This window comes from Micropterus dolomieu, linkage group LG17 (genome assembly GCF_021292245.1).
Source record: "Micropterus dolomieu isolate WLL.071019.BEF.003 ecotype Adirondacks linkage group LG17, ASM2129224v1, whole genome shotgun sequence".
NCBI lineage: Eukaryota > Metazoa > Chordata > Actinopteri > Centrarchiformes > Centrarchidae > Micropterus > Micropterus dolomieu.
Window position 1 is genome coordinate 28,603,502 of NC_060166.1, and position 19,639 is coordinate 28,623,140.

The window sequence follows — 19,639 nt, forward strand, 5'->3', positions numbered from 1 at the left end:
ATTACTATGCAGATTCAGATTATTAATACAAATTATAATCAACTAATAATTGATAATGTATTATTATAGATTAACCTACCTGTAAGTATATACACTAATTCAATTTTATTAAGCAATTAGTACTTTTTTGACTTTTGCTTACACCGAGTATTTCTAAACTGTGGTATTGCTAGTACTTCTTCCTTCACTTTGGCAGTTTTCAATTCTCACTTCACTTTGGTAGACCAATGAATACAGTTTACACAATACACAATATACAATGATTAAGCAAACTGTAGATGATTCATATGTGTGAAATCTCAATTTACTGCTCGCTACAATGTAAACTACTGAGTGTCTACTGTGTAAGGAGCAGTGAACGAGTGAACGAGTGAACAATGGAGTGATTTCGGACACAGCCACATTCTCTAAGTCATAAAGACGTTGTTCAGTTGAACCCTACACAACACATCATTATCTGATTTGAACGCTTCTGTTGAGTTACAAATGTATTGGCGGGCTAATCCAATAAAGCACAATGTGGCCACTGACGACGTCATCAAGATTACTGTGTTTGGTTCATTTGACTGATGAGTTACTAAACACTCAAGTGGCATTTATTCTTTGCGTTTCTTTGAATTGTATCATCTCATTCAATAGTGGCTTAAGAGAGCTCAAACCAGTTTGGCTTTTACTGGTCTTTATCATGCTAACCCTGCACGTGAGAGAGGACAAAAGCTCACTGCGTGAAAGCTGCCTAATGACTTCCTGTAATCCAGCTAACAGTGTTGCAACATTCCTTTAACTCACCTGTTGTGAGATACACCTGCCGCAACACACAGGTTTTGACCTTTTATGTGCTTTGCGGCCTGATATCAAACCACCAAATGAAACAAACATTCATTCCAGGAGGAAGGGGTGAAAAAACTAGATGGAGAGGAAGACCAAGTGAAAGTCTGAGGCCACAGCTGCAGTATGAAAGGGAATCTTTCAACTGCAGCACAGATGGGCCTCTGGGAGGAGTTATTCAGAGGAAGCTGTCTTTCACCTCATGCCACCGCCGGGCTTCATGACGAACGCTGAGTGGGTAGGTTTTTAGAAAAAAATCATCTCGGGACAGGTTCCTCAAGCAAAGCTGAAACAAGGGGAAGAAAGGGACATGGGTAACAAATCAGTACAGCTGAAAGCACAAGTCAATTAATCAATGACTTGCTGGTTTTCTTCATCATGGATACTAGTTATCTGAGTTATCTCTTGTTGTACTCACTGTTATATGCTCCCTTTAAAATGTATGTTGTTTTAATTCAATTTGTTCTGTTTTCCTAGATAAAAAAGAAGTGGGCGTGTCTTGCACACAGATTGTACAGTTACACCTGAAATACCTGTACATTGCTTGTTTGTTGCAAACTCACTTACAACACATGACTTGTTAATTCTCTGGCTCTGAATAGGTGGGGTAAAGAGTTTTAGTGTCCGATACCAGTCCAAATTACATTTTAGATGCTCATGTCATAAAAAATTACTAAGAAATACCTGGTATAAAAGTAGTCCGATTTCAAGATATTAAATATCTGCAGAATAGTTGGAGACTTAAAAAAAACCCATCAATATTGGTTTCATCTCTCATCATGACAAAAGTCAGCTGTTGTCACAAAACCTCTGTGCAGGAAAAAGACCTCACAGACACACTGGAGAAAGAGTTTCTGACTCAAATCCACACCACCACCTAACTATGATTTTGTTGGTTTGTTAGTTAACTTTAAATAAGCCCCCCTAAAGACATGACTTTCGCTTCCTGTCCATTCATGATAGAATATGCATTTAATTTTTTAATAAAATCACAGTGTTTGTGTGTTTAAGATTAAGTGTTCAAATACTGCTTTTTGATCCAGTAAAAAGTATATACTGTACACAAAAACATACATCATTACTGTTCAGCTTCCGGTACTGTCCGATCAGTATTATGTAGACCCTGCTAATGACATCTGTGAGTGTTAGTCCATGTTGGTCTCCATGTCCTTGTCACACCTTGCAGGTCAAAGAAACATTTAAACATCAGCCTTGTGGCCTGTAGCGAGGATTACCAACGTCTCTGTTACTTATGAAATTGTGATGCAGTTTAATCTTCTCTAAATCTGCAGCTATTTTCAATTTGGAGTGTAGAGGGATGATTTAATCCCACATTCACTGTTTTTCAGTTTCTATTAGAATCTGTGGCTTTTGCACCGTCACTGTTGGGAAAAAGGTACAACTTGCTCTTGTGTGTTCCTCTAGGTAGGAGGTCTATGGCCATTTCATTCAGTTCAGTCTAAAATCTATCTAATCTTCAATCCAATGTTACTAATGTAACATTGGACTGAATTATTACTTTTGGCATGCAGATGGAAAGATTCTGATCCAGTTTGCAAAGTATAGCTGAAAGTAAGTAGTTTGTTGAGACTGGAAATTCTTTATAGATGTATTAAAGCTAGTGTCATGTCTTTAGCCAGTGAGCTTTCAAACTTACAAATGACTCCCTCCACAATTCTGCATGGTAAACCATGCGTCTGTGTTGACGTTATCAGGAAAAGTTTATCTCAAGTTCTTTCATCTGGGGATTAGCACTCTCTGAGATAGATTTCACCGCATCCCAACATCTCCCAGTGCTTGTTAACAAAGGAGTAATAAGCAAAATATTACGTTTCACTGCCAGCAGAGTGTTGCCATGACAACAGGCCACTGATGTCACTGCGAACGAGTGACTCTCGTCAAGCTGCACCGCCTTCGGTATCCCAGAATCCTCCTCTTTTCTTCCGAGGCGGCCTCGGGCGCCCTTTCCCCAGGTGTACACCTCCCCTTCTGTAGAAACATGGGAGGAGAAAGAGCTGGTCACCATTTCTCCAAATTCACAGCACAAACCACAGGATGCATTAATTCACACAAATCTTTAACTGACAGCTCTGTCTCTCCTGCAGTGGCAGCATAATGGCTCAATCTGAAGCAAGTGAAAGCTGAACAAAGACTTTCCTCAACAAAAAACCTACAGGCAAGGCTGGCACTGCTGGCTTTCTCCCCAGGGAGCCAATCGCTGGCACAATATGACATTTTACCCTCCGGTGTAAGAAAAAAAACATACACTTACAGACACGTAAGCACAAACACACACATATGTTACCGATCTGTTAACCCACATGTTTAAAGAACCATACTAAGGGTTTTGTATGTTTAGCCCACTAGCTAAAAACCTTGTAGAGTCACATGACTGCTAACCATTTTCATGTACTACAACCATTAGTTTTAAACTTTCAGTTTGACATGAAAATAAACTTCCAGATACTTAAAATCCCTCACAATGAACATTTAATCTGTTTTGTTTGAGTTACACTGCTGTTGTGTGGTCACATAGGGCCATTTGAAACAGGATGACTCTCATTAAAATGCAGACTCCTCCCCTTTTCTTCCAAACCTCAGATATCAGTGGTGTTGTCTCAACTCAGAGCTGAGATGAACCCTATTGTATTTACTCCTTCTCAAACATATCTCTAAACAACTTCTTTAAAGCGAGTGATTAACAGTAAGGTAAAATAAAGAGAGGCTTTTAAAATATCTTTGCTTTGTGCTCAAAAGCTTGTTGGAAAATCGGCAATCTCAAGTCAGCTGTAAAACCACCACCTTTTGCGAGACTCTTCAAAGTCCAGTTGGTTTGGATTGACCTCTCACTCATGAAATGTAGTTTGTTTATTTTCTTGTTTTATACCTGCACAGTGAAGTAATATAAGCCCCTGCTTTTGGCCACAGCATACAAGGAAATTTCACCTGGCTGGTCTGTCTGCAGCTTAAGGCCTACGTGTATGTGTGTGTGTGTGTGTGTTTGTGTGTGTGTGTGTGTATGGTGTGTTTTATCAATATCTCCATGACTCTCCTGTTAGCCTTGTTACACCTGTAACAATGGGACAAATTAATCACTCTTATTAGTTCACATATGCCCCAGCCCATCTTCAACATGAGCAGAGGTCTCATTAGCCAAAATAAGTGAAAACGCCTGTGAAGGTATGCAGGGCCTTTAAAAACAGACACAGTCCTCTCTACTCACCAGATCCAATAGCTAGGGTGAAAGCATCTCCACAGGCAGCCATGGTGATGCCCTGCAGCCCAGGCACCGGGTAGGGCACACGGCTGTTTCGACGGGAACTGCAGCCCATCTGGCCATGCTGATTGCTGCCAAAGGTAAAACACTGACCCCTTTCTGTAGAAGGACAATGTGGACGAAAGTGGTGATGCTTAATTTAAAAATCAATATCAGTGTTAAGGCTTTTAACACAATAAATGAAACCATGCTTGATTATTAGGTGCTACAACTTTGCTGAAGAAGTTGAACAAGTTGGAAGTGATTTTCCCAAGCAGCCTTCATGTAATCTGGTTTTTAAAAAGATTATGGAGGCAATCACACAAAAATGCATATAAGCAAAACAAGTCTGCTGCAAAAATGTTATTTTACTGGTTAATAATTATAATATTTTACCTGTAACAGCCACAGAATGGGCAGTCCCAATGTCAATGTAAACAATCGTCTCACTGCTGAGTGGGGCTGACTGGACAGGAGTGTAAGAATGAACTTCTTCCACCTGATTCGAGGGATTTGGTTCTTCTCCAGCTGTTATTCTATCCAGCCCAAGCTTGTTGAACCTGACCACAACAACATCAATGTACTTATAATAGAGAAAAAGATATTCATTTTAAATCACTTCTTCAATATACAATGTATGTTTATCACAATAATATTGTATGTATGTTTCCTTGTCTACAGGTAGATACTGAGTTAAAGGTATTTGAACAATGCTGCTCCTACTCCAGAAATGAAAGCTGTTTACTGTTATTTACTGTTGCTTCTCTGACTCATACACAGCTATACATCTAGTCCAAAACCTCTCTGAGAGAGAGAGAGGGATTAAAAATAGACAAAACAAGAGTTTGTCATTTTAGGAGAATGCTGTCTCATACGTTGTGCATGAGGAAAGTACCTCTGTGCACCATAGGAACTCCTTTCATCTATCACCACCCCACGCACATGAGGTTTATAGCATACCTACACCTACAAATCGCTTACAGAAAATTTACAGTGGCAAACGGAAAACAGTGAAATTAGATGTTTCACTGCTGATCACTGGCTCAGGTCAGTCAGTGACATGTTTACAGAGACTACTGGCCATAGGTTTGGGTGGAAAAATATAGAGTAACTACCTGTTGCTTCCACAAGCCACAATGCTGTATTGGGTGCTGATAATTATGGAGCAGTCAACTCCACACACCACCTTCTGGGCCTCAAATTCCACAGGTAAACACACCTGCTGTGGAGAGTTATGGGTGTCTTGGGTGCCTAGCCCGAGGCGACCTACCAGAAAGAGGAACAGGGACAGAGACCCAACAATTCAGCTGTGTACTGAGTTGCTGCTGTCAAAAACCAGTCACATGCAAACAAACACCAAAAGATAAATACTAAGATAGATTGAGTGAGTTCAAAAATAACTGGATCGATTATTATACCATTGTCTCCTCTTCCCCAGGCAAATACTTCTCTTTCATTGGTCACAGCGAGTACGTGGGAAGCACCACATGACACCTGAACCAGCTCGTAGCCGAGGAGTGCCTCAACTATCTTGGGCTGAGTAGAAAAACAGAGAGAGAAAAAAGAAATGTGATCATTGTAATGTTTATATTACAGCTTTTTATCAAACATCTGAAGGGAAGCGGTGCCCTGGTAACCCAGTCATTAACAGATATACAATATAACTTTCACATCCCTGGTTCGATTCAAGACAGGGACCTTGTGTCACACCACTCTTTATCTCTTCCCTTGTTTCCTGTCTGCCTCTCTACTATCAAATTTCCGCTAAAGGTTAAAAGACCAAAAGAAATTCTTTGGCAAGTTGCTATAATTATGGACATTTCCTCACATATAAAACACATGTAAAAGAACTTAGGACTGTGTGGAATTCACAGTATATGTTTCATAAGCACATACAGTATGAAGCAAAAATCTACAGTAAGTAAAAACAAAACTTTGGAAGACACATGGATGTATTAATGCACACTGTATTAGATTAATAAAGATGTTGCTGTTAAAATGAATGGGATCCAGATGGTGTTGTGACTTAAAATTGCATACTTTAAATCAAAAGTTAACAAAATCTGTTTACTGTACATAGTGGAGAAATACTAGAAATACTATAATAATAAAATGAAGTCTTGCAATAAATCTGGCGTCCATGAAAGTTCAAATTTTAGAAAGGTGTTGATGCAACTTTATGATCACTGTGGAATATAGAGTTGGTGGTTCTGTTTAACCATATTGTATTGTACATAACATAACAAAATATTAGAAACACCAATAGACCTTATAACAGGACTGTTTTATTAGACTGCATCAGTTTTAGTTAGGTGTAGCTCACAAACTGCCAACTGAGTGTGCATTTAATATGAGTGCAACATTCAAATATTTGCCTTTAAATGGTGGATATGTACCTGTGTTACATCATTGAAGTTACCGTGTCCTAGACAGCCATTGCTCCCACTCCCAAACGTCATGATAATACCCCTGTCTGCAAATTGAAAATAAAAAGAAGGGATTAAAGACCCTATTAGTTGAGTGTTTAGTGTAGGTGTATTCTTACGTAGACCAACAGAATGCTTCTAATCCACATCTAGGAAACGCTAATCTGCGTCACTATAGTGAAAAGCGATGAAATAGAGGCCACTGAGCTGAGAGGAAGGGTCTTTAATCCTGTGTTATCTGCTTTGCAATGCTGGATGGACTGACAACAGCCTCCTAAAGCACACTGACTAACAGAGCACCAAGAGAAACTACTTCCAAACTGCTAGGTAAGCATGGTGAGGTTTATTTTATCCACACTATCTGTTAAAATCTGGAAAAGAGCTGACTGTATCCACACTATCATATGTACGTTCAAATGCTGTCTCAGTGCTGCACAGCCATGTGGTGCAGTGTGAATAAACATTGATTTCCTTTAGCAGAGCTCCCTGCTAAGCTGACTAGGCACGGATGTGATGTCTTACTTATACAAAGCGTTGTGGCCCACCAACCTGTCATGCAGGTGGTAAAAAGATCGCCGCAGGACACAGACTTGATGGTGACTCCAGACTGACCCTCAAGGAAACGTGAAATGAACTGAGGCTGCATTTGCTCCACCACACCAGGCAGATTGGCCTCACCAGACCCCACTGATGGCGCCTGAGATAATAAATTATTATGAGTGTGATTAGCAGAGATTTGATTAGTCTTAATGGGGGCAAAAGAGTGATAATGTAATTCTTTCCTGGAAAATATAAGTAACTAAAAATGTTAAAGAAAAAATCCACCATCTGATACACCATTAGGAACCATCAATCTGTGATGTTCAATGCCTTCCAGCAGATATTTTATTATTAAGTACCCATATTCCCCAGCCAGCCTCATTTAAGTCTACATATCCTAGAGTTTCCTAGAATCCAGGAAATCCAATGCAATACATGTTGCTTTTAGCAAATTGGTGGTGGCTGTTTGCACTGATGGTAACTGCTGGTGTAGAAGCCATAAGGGGCTGATGCCAAAACCGGATTCTTATTGATATTTTTGATAGCTGAAAAAAATGAACTACATTATAGCTGCAGTAAAAATATATCAGCGTAACAATCGCTAAACTGTATTTGACTAGTTATCAGTGAGAATAGGAAAACATACATCCTCGTACATCAACAAGTTGACCCAGGAGTGCAGAGTAGATCACAGCTGTTCCGTCCTATAGGGAGGTTTTTTCCTTTATAATGCATCACTTTGTAAAGTCAAAACATGTAAAAACTAAAATAAAAATAATTAAGGGTTTACACAGACCTCCCATGTAATCAGCCGGCCTGACTTGGTCACCCCCATCTTCTGAGTGCGGCCCAGAGACACCTGAAGTACCTCTGTGTTGAGCATCGGCAGACGGAGAGGCGCTGATATACCACTTCCCCACGTATACACAGAGGACAGCGGCAGGGAATGTAGCTTCCCTGATCCCAAACTGACTGATCCATCTGTTTATGCCCAAGAAATAAAAAACAAATTGGTAATTAAAGTACTATGATCAACCTGGTCCAGCTAGTTCTCTTGTCAGATAACGGTATATTGTTCCTAACCTCTCGACCTGTTGGTAGGAACTCTCCCTCCTGGTCTACCTTGACAACCAGTTTGCACAGCAGACAGTGGTTTCTCAATCCTAGAAAAAGCCACAGGAGGATTTGTTTCATAGAATAGAGAAGAAAGAACTCATTACACAAAATATAGGAAATCTTAATCTCAAATCATGTGTTAAAACATCTATCTAGGAATTAGTCATGCATTCAGACACCTGCGCATTTTGACATTGCCTATGTCTGTGTAGAGGTTAAGCAGGGGCCTGATGCATATGGGCAGAGCCATTATTTCATTTAGTTGAGGCCGTTTGGATGGATCCAGATTGAGCATGTTGAGGATGAGCTGTCGAAGCTCAGGGCTGTACCGGTCTGAAATTGGAGCAAATGTTCCGCTCATGATCTTCAGAACGAGGGCGGGTAGATTCTGAGAGCAAAAATAAAGAGCATTATAGAGTAAAATTACAAAATGCATTATAAATATGATGAATCCCCTCCAAAAATCTCTACTAAAAGATTTTCACATGTTCAATTGTGAATTATCGATCTGTGTTAGAATCAAAAGAACCAGGCAATCTGCTTTAGAGTTAAACATGGGGACAACTTCATATTAAATATTATGAGCAATTGTAAGAATCCATCTCCTATGGTGTACATTGAGTGTAGCTCTGATGGTTTCCTTGCCTTTTTTCACAGCAATGTTTTATGCATTACACTTTAAATTAGATGGAAAATACTTCGAAAGTTAACACAAACATTGTTGCATTACTTGAATCACTACATCCAAGTAAGCGAGGGATTTTTGTAAAGAAAATGTTTTAAGTACAGCAGCCTCGAATGCTCTCTTAAGGCTCGCTAGCTCATAGAGCACACAGCCCAAAGCCCAGATGTCACTCTTCTGGTTATACGGCTTTCCCTCACACAGCTCTGGGGAGATGTAGCATGGGGTCCCGACCACCTGCAGAGTGAAAAACAGAGGCATCGATTTGTGCTTGCACATGTTAGGATTCAACACATAGGGAAATGTATGTTACTGAAGTCATTACAATTTGAAAACAAAGGCAAATCAACTCACCGTGTAAGCTTTGCTCTTGCTGACAAGGATTTTGGAGATGCCAAAATCACCAATTTTGACAATCATCTGGTGCTTGTCCAGAAGAATATTCTGTGTCTTAAGGTCTCTGTGTAAAATAAGTTTGTTGTGGACGTGGTACAGGGCAAGTAAGATCTGTACAAAGAAGTGAAGGATGGTGTCCTCGTCCAGCAGAGAGTTACAGCGCTTCTGTATGTAATCAGCCAAGGTTCCACCTGACAAAAACAAAACATTGTTTGTTAAACCCATAATAACTTAGAAATCAATCAAGTTACTGGGCTGAGCAGTGAGATGATGATACCAAAGCCAATAAGAAAAGGATTTAACAGCCGTTCAGAACACAGCAGGGGCTCTTGTTGCTCAAGTGAAATGTTAATGTCAACAAAAAACAATAATCTAGTGTAAATATCTTTTTATCTGCTACAATGAAGCAGTGTGCTTTAGATTTTTTTTTTGTATACCAAGCTAATAAACAATTCTTGCTTCAAGAAATGTTTCAAAAAAACTAAATTTTACACCCTCCTTCAGTGATTTGCCTTGATGTCAGGAAACACGACCCAATCAAACGATCAAACCATTTTGTAGCAAAGCAGGGCATTTAACACAAAATGTTATTTTGTACCATTTGTCATTTTCCTACTAAACTTTAATTTAGATTAGTTGAGAGTCTGAGGTAACAAAGAGGACATTAAATCACAGCCCTGAGCCAACTACAAAAATGTGAAGCATGACAAAATAAAACTTACCTAAACCAAACTGAACTACTAAAGCAATAGTAGGATAATGACAACAACATGGCATGATAATGACAAATAATTAAAACAATAAGATAGAAGACTTAAAAAGACTGTAAAAAGACTGAACTATGTCAAGTTGCTATGGGAGTTTAAATATGGGTTTTGAAGCTTTGAATTTCACTTTTATATCAAACAAATATAAATATATCAGTTTTAGTAATATATGGTGGTTCCACCTGCAAATCAAGAAACCCAGGCTGAATACTGGCACTGGGTCTTGCTGCAGAAATTTGGACTAACCTTTTTCACATTATGCTTTGTAATATAACAGAATGATACCTGTCCCTAAAAACAGCACCACACAGATTAGATGTTCTCGTTTGGCCTTTCCAGGCTGACATGGGAATGAGTTAAGGTATGGAGCCCTACAGCACTAAACCATGGGAAAAGTGAACCGCTAGACAATGAACAAAAGGCCATCATGTAATAAGATACAGTAAGCTTACCTGGTGCATATTCCATAGCTATCATGAGGGCCTTGTCTTCAAGGAAGTTCTCATAGTACTCTATGATGTTTGGATGGTTGAGCAGTTTCAGGACCTGACACTCGTTTTGAGCTGCCAGACGTTCATCTCGTGACATCTGCTCCACTGGGATCTCCTTCAGGATGACAAAAGCCCCGTCGTTGCGCCTGCGACACAGGTGAACAATCCTGACAAGGTAGGAAAATGAAGAAAAATTAGATGTATATTTTATTCCATACACAATATAGTAGGATGATCTTTTGTAGTTTAGGTCTGGTGTTCCAGTGTTACTGAGCAATGGCAATCATCAATCTGAAAGCAATTTTATATATATATATATATATATATATATATATATATATATATATATATATATGTATATGTATATATATATACACACACACAAAAGTGAGTACACCCCTCAAATTTTGTAAATATTTGATTATATCTTTTCACATGACTGAACAACATGACAACACTGAAGAGACACTTTGCTACAATGTAAAGTAGTACCCTCAAAATAACACATCACACACCCATTAACGTCTAAACCACTGGCAACAAAAGTGAGTACATCCCTAAGTGAAAATGTCCAAATTAAGCCCAAAGTGTCAATATTGTGTGTGGCCACCATTATTTTCCAGAACTGCCTTTGGCCATGAAGTTCTTCAGAGCTTCACATGTTGCCATAGGAGTCCTCTTCCACTTCTCCAACAACATCACAGAGCTGGTGGATGTTAGAGGCCTTGCGCTCCTCCACCTTCCATTTGATTTGTCCCACAGATGCTCAATAAGGTTTAGGTCTGGAGACATGCATGGCCAGTCCATCGCCTTTACCCTCAGCTTCTTTAGCAAGGCAGTCGTCGTCTTGGAGGTGTGTTTCAATACTGCCCTGGGGCCCAATCTCTGAAGGGACGCTCTGCTTCCGTATGTCACAATACATGGTGGCATTCATGGTTCCCTCAATGAACTGTAGCTCCCCAGTGCCGGCAGCACTCATCAGTACTCCTCACCTGTTTGCTGCCACACACGCTTGACACTATCTGAATCAAAAAAGTTTATTTTGGTCTCATCAGACCACAGGACATGGTTCCAGTAGTCAGTTTCAGTGTTGTCACATGAAAAGATATCATCAAATATTTACAAAAATGTGAGGGGTTTAATCACTTTTGTGAGATACTGTAGGTGTATTTGCACTAAAATGCAATATAGTATCAAAAGACAAAAACACTCTTTGGATCACACAAGAATATTTCCTATCACACTGCTTAATTACTGTTGTGTTATTTTTTAAGAACTACTGTACTGTATATTTTAATGTTGTATGTAACCCAACAATTCCACACACTGCTGGTTTTGTGTTAAAAAGGGTAAATAATGACAAAGAACCAACCAACATGGTCCTTCCAATTGCTTATTATGTGTGAAGAAGGGAAATGTGTGTTTCCTTCTGTAAAGTCCAAGGCCAGTCAGACAATGATTTCCAAAAACAATCACTACATATTTAACACAGATAAAGATGTAATGCACAAAAATACAGATTTACATTATTTTCTGCAATTGACAGTAAGTTAATAACGCTCTTATATAAAAAAATATTATTATAATATAATATTATTATAAACACATTTCTGTCACTCTGGCTCATTAAAACTCATTAAATAATAATAATAATAATAATCTTTATTTATAGAGCACTTTTCAAAACCATGTAACGAAGTGCTTTCACAATAGCGAAGACAATAAAACACATCAAATAAAGGTAAAAACAGAAAGAAATTTAAGAAATTAAAATACAGTTAACAGAAAAATAGATACATAAATAAAATCAACTAAAATCAGAAAAGACTCTCCTTCAAATGTATGATTTAAGAAGGATTGAAAAGAGTTCACTGACTCAGCTGCCCTGCTTTTCTCGGACATGCTGTTCCAGAGCCTTGGGGCCCTGACTGCAAACGCTTTGTACGCTTTATTTTTAGGTCGACACTCTGAAACAGACAAAATACCTCTGCCCAAGGATCTCAAGGTACATGCTGGTTCGTATGGGACTAAAAGGTCAGAGATATAACAGGGACTGAGACCATGAAGAGTTTAAAAGTAATCAATACAATTTTAAAGTATTTCTAAAATATGGCAGCCAGTGTACTGAAAATATAACAGGAGTGATGTGATCATATTTCTATGTTCTGGTCAAAAGCCTGGCAGCTGAGTTCTGGACAGTCTGGAGTCGATCAATGGATTTTTTTTGGGTCATGTATAAAGGCTGTTGCAGTAATCCAGGCATGATGATATAAGAACTTTGCATGTAAAAATAAACTTATGAGTGTACCTGGAGAGCATTTAGTTTCACATTTTAATCTATAAAAAGTAACTGGTACATAGTGTATAAAGTACACAAGTACCCTCTGAAATGTTGTAGTAATATTTAAATTTTTATTACAGTTGTACTGTACAGGTCCTGAGTGAACATGCCTCTGCTGAATATTTAATTTTTAAATAACGTTTCAATTCCACACAAAATGAGTAAGGTTAAGGATAACTCCAGTTCTGGTATATTATTTGATGTAATCTCATGTCTCACTTTGGAGAGATATTCCAGCAACTTCTTACCTATCTTTAAATATCAACTTTGTCTTTCAGATGTGAAGTACCGTCAAAAGTAATTCAAAGTGATGTGAATACAACAGATCAGATGACTGGCTGAGTGTGCGAGTGTGAATGATAACAGTAACTAATGTTACGTAATAACTAGCCTAGCTAAAACGTCAAAACAAAATCTGAAAAGAAAATCCACACAAACTGTAACTGACAAAGCCTACATAGTTTATTGTAGAAGCCCAGAGTGGCTTTGGCATTAAGATTTAACGTTAGCACAAAGATAGGCTCGACATGCTTTTCAAGTAAAGTTAACCTTTTTTTGTTAAACAATGCCCCGTTATTTCTAGGAAAATTGAGGACTTTCGGACTTCTAGCTTACTTAGTTAACACTTGACATATATTTGTAGATAAGGCAGAATGACAGATGTGTCTAACACAAAGTAAAGTAAGTTTAGTTTACCCAAAAGCTCCTCTTCCGACAACTTTAATTTTCTCATACTTCTCCATCGCTGCTTCCAAACGTTTCCGCCGTCTCCTGGCAACCTGTCCGCAGCACTACAGGACGCAACGAGGGACAAAAAGAAAAGCAAAGAAAAAAACTATCCTGCCAAACATAAAATGGAGGTTTACAGAAGTTTTAGTAATGATCAGTGACTCACACTTTAATACATGTTTTGACAGAGGAAGAGTTTGTGAGCCAGCATTCAAGACCAGGACCCTGAAACTGAAGCAGCAAACATCAATATCTTTAATATATAACATCATTAATACGGTGTCTGCTTTGAAAAAGGCCTTGGAAAATATTGTCCTTAATTTCTGTCCCCGTCTTTTATTCACTAGGTTTTAATCACCTGACATTGCTGAATTATAAGGTTTTTAGCAAAAATTTTCTCTATATTGGGAAAGTTTTTGTAATTCTATCTTGTGATCTCATTCTTGTCTTACATTTTAAAAATTAATCCAACAAAGATAATTTCTGAATCCCTTAAGATGTTGAGGAATGTCAAAGATGCTTTCTTTATGTGAAAAAAATTGATGATGATGATGATTGATGTTTTGACAAAGCATGATTCACCATTTTTTGTTGTAGTTGACACAAAATGCATTTTCACTGTTGTTCAATGTTTTGTAATTTGGGACACAGTTTTTTAGTGTATGCGTTTGCTTTTAATGTCAGTGACATAGGCCTTTTCAAAAAGTAGGCTATTTTAAACAGGGTAGACTATTGATAATGCTGTTAAAATGATTAAAGACTAAAAAAAATATATACATTTTATTTGTTATCTATTTCTTGGATGCCATTCTATTCTGCAACGGACCTTAAATTCATCATAGGTCTGAATAAAACCATAGATTAAACAAAGTGAGTAGACTAGATATTATATTAAAATCAAGCTGAAGCACATGTCATTTTTCTCAACTCCTGCTTTTTGGGATCAACTTCCTTGTTTGATGCAGACCAAGGAACACGGCAAATAATAAGAGGCAAAGAATAATAGTGAGTGATCTGGCTTTATTTTGCTATACTTAATTTCCACTTTTTCCACAAACAGCAATCTGGTTTGAAGTCTATCATCTGAAAAGTCTGAAAACTGAAACGGAGACAGTGAGGCAGCGAGAGAAACACAGAGACAGATATGATTAGTGTAGCTTCTCGAGCATGGACTTCAGATACTGTAGTCTTATACATCCAGACGCCTGGTGATTATAAAGCGCCTTCCCCTTGTCTGAGATAAGCAGGAAGGAGGCTGCATGAGCACTGTTTCCCCTCTCTGCCACGATGGGGATAATAAATGCTTTGTGCTGTGACAAAGCCTGCTCTGTGTTGTACTGAAGTACATACCTCCACTATTATCATCAATCTGAAATAATGATATATCACCACAAACAGTGATCTTCCTGTAATTGAACCTTTTCTCTACAATTTGCAGTTTTAGAATGAAGTTAGTTCGAGGGAAGATATGTGAGTAGGCGGTTTAACAAACAATAGTTAGTTCTCTTTCTCACTGATATAATATGTCAACAAAGGTGCACCTAAAGGCGCCCTGGAGTGTATACGTCATTGCTCAGACCAGCTTAGTGACATATTTGGCCTGTCTTCTGACAGCAGATCTGTCTCCAGATGCAACAGTCAATGTCCAGGAATGCAGTGTAGGATTGTGTAGCCTAAAATATTCAAAACCCCATGAACCTGTAAAGAGGAGCCTTTCATCTTTAGAGATGTATCAAGGCAAGACAGGAAGTTGTGGATGAAGTTGTTTCATCACAGCGATGCTTCATCTCTTTTTCTCAGCCTTTTCACACAATACATTACGACATTACACAAGAGTAAAAGCACATGTGTAAATAATACAGTTAATTAGGGCTGAATTGTTAATGTTATAATAACACCTGAGTTTATGACAAGTCAAAATGTCTAATGCGAAACAGGCCTATTGACATGCTTCTTCCACCTTCACCCTTCCTCTTTACATCCATTCATCCATTAAACCTTTAACTGACATATTGTTGTGGTGTGGTTCTTGTTAGTGAAAGCAACTATTTAGTTAAAACATGATGAATGCAGTATGGGCAATCAATGTCAATAAATGATTATTTCCACAATTCTCTAGAACGGAAAAGTGCCATTTTACTGCCAGAGAATGAAACTGGATCTTCCTGACCAAGACAGACCTGTATTTTGTTTTGTTATTTATGATGCACTCAATGGAAATGATTAACCCCCAGTTTTTTTCTCTCTATTGGCTGCTTGCAGGGTCTCAACAGTAGCTGTTTCTCAACATCCCCCAGGGGGAAGAAAAATCACCCCAAAATCAATGTGGGTCAAAGCTGAGCCAGGCACAAAGAACCACCTCTCAAACACATCACATGATATTGGGAGACTTTCTCAGCAGACAGTTTGTTGTGGCCTGGCTGCAACAATAACAACTACAGCTGTATGGAACTTTTTGTGCGCTGTCAGAAATCCTGAGCTGTTTCTTTGGAAACCTGAAGCTGTGAGGAATTACATTCTTCTATGATCAAACTATGAAAGCCAGGCTCTCGTCCTCTCAATCTACAGCAAATCTACCCACAGTGAAACACAATAAATGGAATTAAATTACATTTCTCTCTCTAACCATAGGGGGTTGTGTTACAGATAGGCCTATACTACTTTGTTTCATGCTTGAAGTTTCATATTTTAGCATATTTTTAAGAAAATGGAACCTTGGACCTGTTACCAACACTGATAACACATATTTAGTCATCTCTTTCTATTTTGTTTGTCTCTTTCATACACATTTTATTTCAGTTAATTTAAATAATTACTGGAGAACAGTGTAACTTGACTGTTTTGAATTTTTAACGAAAGGAAGCACAGTTTTAAAAATCACAGGGAATTTTCTATCACATCTCAAAAATCACTACCCCAGAGAGGTGGGTGTTCCTGGAGGTTTTTGGAGAGAGACGCCCCCATGTGGTTTGATGAAGAACTGGGAGCCACTGAACTGAAAAATAGAGATGTCACACAAGGCTTTGCAGCCATCTAGTGGTGTCTTTTTATATTCTGGCCGAAGCCCCGTATGATGTCTTTCTGAATAAAGGGAGCAGACTCATTTTCTACAGTAGGCTATGACATCAATTTTCACTGCTTTGACACAAAATGCATGCAGTGACCACAGCTTTCAAAATTCATGAACTGTTTTCTCACTCAAACCAAACACAACAACAAAACTCAATTTTGCACATGTTTACATGCTATTGTAAATATACATATACAGAACATATCACACGATTACTGTAAATTTGTGAGCAATTTGCAATATTCTGCTAAAGAGAAACTAAAATAAATAAAAAATACATAATCTCCTAATTGGGGCGGTGGTGTGGTGGTTAGCACTGTCGCTTCACAGCAAGAAGGGTGTGGGTTCAAACCCCAGTTGCCCCAGCCTTTCTGTGTGGAGTTTCTGTTTGCATGGTGTCTGTGTGGGTTCTCTCCAGGTGCTCCGGCTTCCTCCCACCTTCCAAAGCCATGCAGGCTAGGTTGATTGGTTACCCTAAATTGTCCTTAGGTGTGAGAGTGAGCGTGAGTGGTTGTTCGTCTATGTGTGGCCCTCCGATGGACCTCCCTATGAAAGGGGGCAATTGAGGCAGAATCCAAAACATTTTGTAATTGTATGGGATGATGTGGTATTTCACTGTCCTCTTCAGTCACAGAGTTGTTTACAGCCCATCCCAGGATGGTGTCACTTTTACTTCCACCTTACTCTCCCTTCCTCAACCCCACAGAGGAATCCTTGTCTTCATGGAGGTGAAACGTTTATGACCACCAGCCACATGATCAGATGTTCCTCTTCGGAACAATGATTGTTGGCTGTCTGGACATATCTGCAGAAGATCTCCAGGGACTGATCAAACATGCAGAAAGATTCTATCCCATGTATTGCAAGAGAAGAGATAAGGTGTGATGTGGATGAAAACTTCTTGCCAAATGCAAAAGGCATAGTTAGCACTATAACTCTTCCGTAACTGTATCTTTCCTGGACATGTCTGTATAGTAACTATGTATAATTTGTATAGCATTTCAGTGATTAGTTTCATTTTGTACACTTGGAATCACTCATCCATGTTACACATTACTAAGTCATGCAATAAAGATGTGACCTTATTTTTGTTGCAATGGAGTCTTGTTAAATAAATAAGTAATACTTCAAAGACAATAATGATACATATTGCAATGCTCTACCTGTTGTTGGTGCTTTTTGGGTCACTGTGTAGCGAGGAAGACAAATCTTTTTAGTGTTCTGGTACAAAAGTTGATCCTGAGTGTTTTAGTTGCGTTAGTGCATTTTAGGTGCTGTTGTGCTGAGCTGCATGTCGGTAAAGATAGCTGTTTTTAAAAAGGGTATAATGAAATGTGTGTTACCAATTATAAAAAACTAGACTATGTTGGACTTTAGATCATAGTAGAGGTTGAGAAAAGAGTTAAGAGGTAATAGGAAATAATGGTGACAGGCAACAAAGGTCCCTGGCCAGAAACACACTATTAATTACTTCTAAACCACAGGGATAAAAACACATTAGTATTTATGATATAATTAATAAAAATACATAAATAATGAATAATAAATAAAAAAATAATACAAAAGTTGCTGCTAAAATAGATGAAGTATGTGACCTACACAGTGGAAATGCAGCAAAGATTTGATCAGCATGAAGAGCTGAAATTAATTTAGAGTTAATTAGACTCAGTGTGTTAGTTGTATAACTCCATGACAGACAGTCATTGTTCATTTATCTGTACTTTGTAATAGCAAATGGAATGAATTAGTAAACATTGAACAATTGTGAGAAAGTATGGGTCATTTCAAAGGAAAGAAGAAAAACATGCATCAATAATGAATTAGAAGGAGCAGGAAAATAAACAAGGAATAAAAATGTACACATAGGATTAAAGAAGTTGTGAATAAACTTAAAAACTTTTAGCAGGTAAGAAAAGTAAACTCCTTGTGTGTGGGTTTATATTTCACGCAGACCGCTGTGGTGCAGGCGGTAATGTGTGTAAATGGAAGCCTCTTAGCTGTTCCTCGTGTGCTTTAGTCAGCTAGCTTCCTTTCCCCCCCCACCGGGCTGCAGGGAGGCCAGCTGTGGGGAATGAGGGCCCACTTTGTTTATGGAAAGAGTTATGGCCAGGGAAGGAGGCCGGTACTGTTGGGCAGCCTGTTTAACATACCAGATTTACATTGTTAGGTTGCAAACATAACAAAGATGCATTTGGTTATATTATTAATCAAATCTATACTTACAGTAACAGCACTTACTGTTGACATTGCCACCAGTTTACCTAAATAATTCTGTATTTGATCATTAAATACATGCAATGTATTGAAGCTACTATCTTTATGCAAGTATGAACTTCTCTAAAATATTACAAGGCCCAAGAGAACTTTTAAGAATAAAGAAACAAAAAAGATTAGGCCTACAGAAATTTAGTTGTGTGAATAAGAAAATATCTACATTAAAGTAACCTATATACAATAATGAATCATATTAATATGATAATTATCAGATTGATCCTGTATAGTTCAAATCCAAGTAATAGCAATTTGGGCAGAATGTTTATGATTTGCAGTAGTCCATGTCAGAGGATATAAAAGCATCAACTACTTTCTCAACATCTCAACTATTAAAAATTATTGAATTTAGCTGTTGTTCTCAAGGTACCACACTGGGTGCTTGTCAAATAAAAAGATCAGAAAGTCAGCTGACTACACTGACAGAACTGGTTTAAGGGGAACAAACAGTGGTGTATCATCAGCATAAACACGTTTGTTAAATATTTGCCCCATTTGCAGCATGCAAATGTAAAAATTAAAGAGGACCTAAGATTCACCTTTGGTGTTCACCACTGGCCCTCACCTCCCAACATCAACAATGAACCAAACCATTAGGCTATTTTTATCCCCAGTGTTGACAAAATTTATCCCCCCTCAGAGTGATCACTGCTACTTCAGTAATGCAACAGATCACAAAACTTTGGCGCTTATAGCTCTGATCCAGCTGCCTCTCTCTGTTTGTAG

General features: G+C 38.3%; 1 protein-coding gene across 2 annotated transcripts; it reads right to left on the reverse strand.

The window, feature by feature from the left end:
- Positions 1-286: 286 nt before the first annotated feature.
- Positions 287-13,602, reverse strand: nek8 (NIMA-related kinase 8). 2 transcript variants are annotated; one of them, XM_046074886.1, is made up of 16 exons: positions 13,540-13,602; positions 10,464-10,669; positions 9,203-9,435; positions 8,954-9,085; positions 8,346-8,554; positions 8,134-8,213; positions 7,847-8,031; positions 7,707-7,754; positions 7,060-7,207; positions 6,481-6,557; positions 5,503-5,620; positions 5,200-5,350; positions 4,481-4,644; positions 4,052-4,204; positions 2,659-2,817; positions 287-1,114 (listed from the first exon to the last, which is right to left on the reverse strand). In XM_046074886.1, the coding sequence occupies exons 1-16, from the start codon at positions 13,584-13,586 to the stop codon at positions 1,086-1,088; spliced, it is 2,139 nt and encodes a 712-aa protein (XP_045930842.1). In that variant the 5' UTR covers positions 13,587-13,602; the 3' UTR covers positions 287-1,085. The 2 variants fall into 2 exon arrangements, with proteins under 2 accessions (XP_045930842.1, XP_045930843.1); XM_046074887.1 differs by lacking the exon at positions 7,707-7,754.
- Positions 13,603-19,639: the final 6,037 nt, after the last annotated feature.